The 3331-nt window shown below is 37.4% G+C and overlaps 1 protein-coding gene across 1 annotated transcript in view; it reads right to left on the minus strand.

Annotated features, from left to right (window-relative positions):
* Window positions 1-235: 235 nt before the first annotated feature.
* The window catches only part of LOC103582412 (tetratricopeptide repeat protein 39C-like), a 16999-nt gene continuing 13903 nt past the window's right edge, over window positions 236-3331 (minus strand). Inside the window, exon 6 of the mRNA XM_008564014.1 lies at window positions 236-651. Within this exon, the coding sequence (XP_008562236.1) occupies window positions 527-651 (125 nt within the window). The 3' untranslated portion in view covers window positions 236-526. The remainder of the gene's footprint in view (window positions 652-3331) is intronic.

The following is a 3331-nucleotide window of genomic DNA, read 5'->3' on the forward strand; positions in this document are numbered from 1 at the left end:
AATATACTTCTTCAAAAAACCAACCAAACCAAAAACTTGGTTAGAAAAATCACTCTAACCTATATTTGACAATAACTAATGGTTCTTTTCCATATAATATGTACACAGACTATCCTAAGTTGACAGCTTTCTAGATCTCGCCTCTAGTACCGCATCAGTAACCTGCGGCTATAAAGAGAGGAAAAGTGACCACGCTGACATGTTTGATCATTTTTGTTTCTAACTATGAGGCTTCACTCTGCTCCTTCAAAATTGCCTCTTCATTTCCTCCTCTCTCCAGTCGAGACTGTCATCTTTGACAAATAGCTAGTGGCAGGAAAGAAGCCCAACTATAGAAAAGTATTCTAAGACTCTGAAGTTACATTAAAAACTAGTAACAACCATCATCAACTTCTAGCACCTAAAAAGATGGCATTAATCAGATAAAGTACATAAAGTTTACACTGTAGTGGGGTTGGTTTCGTTTCATGTTTTTTCATTTTTCTTCCTCAGCAGCACCTGTGTAGGTGAACACGATTTACTTTCTTTAGCCATGACAACATAAACAGTTTACCTGAACGGCATCTTCCGAGTTTCCGAGACATTTGTGTATGGCACCAAGAAGCAAATACTTTAACCCAACAACAGCAGAATCATCCACTTCATGGCAAGCTGAGAGAGAGGGGAGTGAAGACAGAGGGAAGGAGATTCACTCAATTCCTTACACAGCATGAAGAGTTCAGTGACCATCTCACTGTTTAGCTACTTATTTGGTTCATGTTTCTGTCCCCGAAACTCAAAAGGTGCCCATTCCTCATCCATGAGTGAACATCCTTCATCAAAGAAAGGCAAAAATATCAACTTCATAGAGCCAAGAAAACTCAAAATCACATTACATTATTACTAACTGAAAAAAGCCAATCTCATAGGGCTACGTACTGTCTGGTTCAAACTACGTGACATTCTGGAAAAGGCAAAACTATGAGGCAGTAAAAATATCTGTGGTTACCAGGGCTTAGGGGAGTGGGAGGGATGAATAAATGGAACGCAGTGGATTTTTAGGGCAATAAAAATACTCTGAAGCAATAATGGTGGACACATGTCAATACATTTGCCTAAACCCATAAAATGTACAACACCAAGAGTGAACCCTAAAGTACACTATGGACTTTGGGTGATAATGATGTGTCAATGTTGGTTCATTGACTGTAACAGACACACTAAATGTAACAATGTTGGTGGGGGGAGGCGAGCGGCCAGGAGGAGTATGTGAGGACCTCTGGACTTTCCCCTCAATTTTGCTGTGAACCTAAAAATGTTCAATTAATTTTTTAAGATCGCATCATATTAATTTAAAAAACTATGCAATGAGCACCCTCCCTTCCATGTTTGTATGAGGTGCTGCACTAGTCACTGAGAAGGGATCAGGACTGATTCCCCCAGCTGGCTGGAGGATGGACACACATATTGGAGGTGTTATGGAGGTTTTCCAAGGAAATGAGAAAGGTGGAAATGGGAAATATAGTGGAGCTACTGGAGGAGAAAAGGAAGTAATATAATTATTTCTATGGACCAATAAAAATGCTGAGATTCAACAAGATTCATTTTATATATACATATATAAAAATTTTGAGATTCATTGTATATATGTACACACATACATATATATATGTATACATGCATTGTGTGTGTGTGTGTGTGTGTGTATATATACATATATGATTTGCTCTAGTTACAGAACAAGTCACTGGAAGAGCTGGATAGAGTGACAAGGAGGTAAATGTGAAGAATAAAATCTGAACCTGCAGAAGCAGGAGTTGTCCCCAAAAGAGCCAGGCTGGGAATATCCCCACGCAAAAGAGAACTCAAAAGATCTTAAGGCAGCAATGTTAAGGAAATGTTAATATAATTCATTCATTTGTTCATTCATTCATTATACACATTCATTCAATATTTATTGAGCACCTACTATTTGCCAGGCATTTCTGAATACAACAGTGTTTAGAATACAACAGTGACAAAATGGACAAAAATTATTGCCCTTACAAAGGACTGGAATAGACATTTCTCCAAAGAAGACATGCAAATTGCCAATGGGTATATGATAAGATGCTCAACATCACTAATCATTAGAGAAATGAAAACCAAACACACGAGGAGGTATTACTTCATATCTATTAAGATGGTCATTATAAAACACACACACACACACACACACACACACACACACAACTTAGGTTTACAGAGGCAAGAAAAGGAAAAAAAAAAAAAAACCCAAAAAACAAAAAATAACAAATGTTGGTGAGGAGATGAAAAAACTGGAACCCTTCTGCACTGCTGGTGAGAATGTAAAATGGCCTAGCCACTAGGGAAAACAGTATGCAGATTCCTCAAAAAATTAAAAATAGAACTACCGTATAATCCAACAATGTCACTTCTGGGTATTTATCCAAAATAACTGAAATCAGGATATCAAAGAGATATTTGCACTGTCATGTTCACTGTGGCACTATCTGCAATAGCCAAGATGTGGAAACAACCTAAACATCCACTGACAGATGAATGATAAAGAAAATGTAGTATATATAAATATAATGGAATAGTATTCAGCCTTAAAAAAGAACAAAATCCTTGTCATACACAACAACATGGATGAGCCTGGAGGACACTATGCTACGTAAAACAATCCAGTCACAGAAGGACAAACACTAAATGATTCCACTTATATTGGTATCTAAAGTAGTCAAATTCACAGATAGAAAGTAGAGTGGTGGTCGCCAGGGCCTGGAGCGGGGAGGGGAAATGAGGATATGCTGCTCAGTGTGTATAAAGTTTCAGTTATACAAGATGAAAAAGTTCTAAAAATCTGCTATACAACATCATGCTTATAGTTAATAAAAAATAACTGTGGGGATTGTAAATGGGTGTAACATGCTTAGAGGGCAATGCAGTGAAATCTACAAAAATTTCTAAGTAGCACAAACCTTTTGACTCAGAATTCCACGTTAAGAATTTATCCTACAAGTAATGTGGGCACACAGATGCAAGGGGATCTGTGTAAGCACAGTCACTGGAGCACAGTATAGTCAATAGTAGCAAAAGACTGGAGACAACCTGAGTGTTTACTGAGGGGGACAGTTACATAAATCATTAATATTCATACTCTGGAATACTACACAACATTAAAGATGAGGTAGATCTATGTGCTGATATTAGATGATCTCAAAAAACCTTGTTAAATGAAAAAAGCACAGGGTAGAGAATGTTCTTATGTGCGTAATTACATGTGTGTACACACACACACACACACACACTCACACGTACCCAGATACACACTTATCTATATAAATTT

The sequence above is a fragment of the Galeopterus variegatus genome, unplaced genomic scaffold (assembly GCF_000696425.1).
Source record: "Galeopterus variegatus unplaced genomic scaffold, G_variegatus-3.0.2 Scaffold16145, whole genome shotgun sequence".
Taxonomy (NCBI): Eukaryota; Metazoa; Chordata; class Mammalia; order Dermoptera; family Cynocephalidae; genus Galeopterus; species Galeopterus variegatus.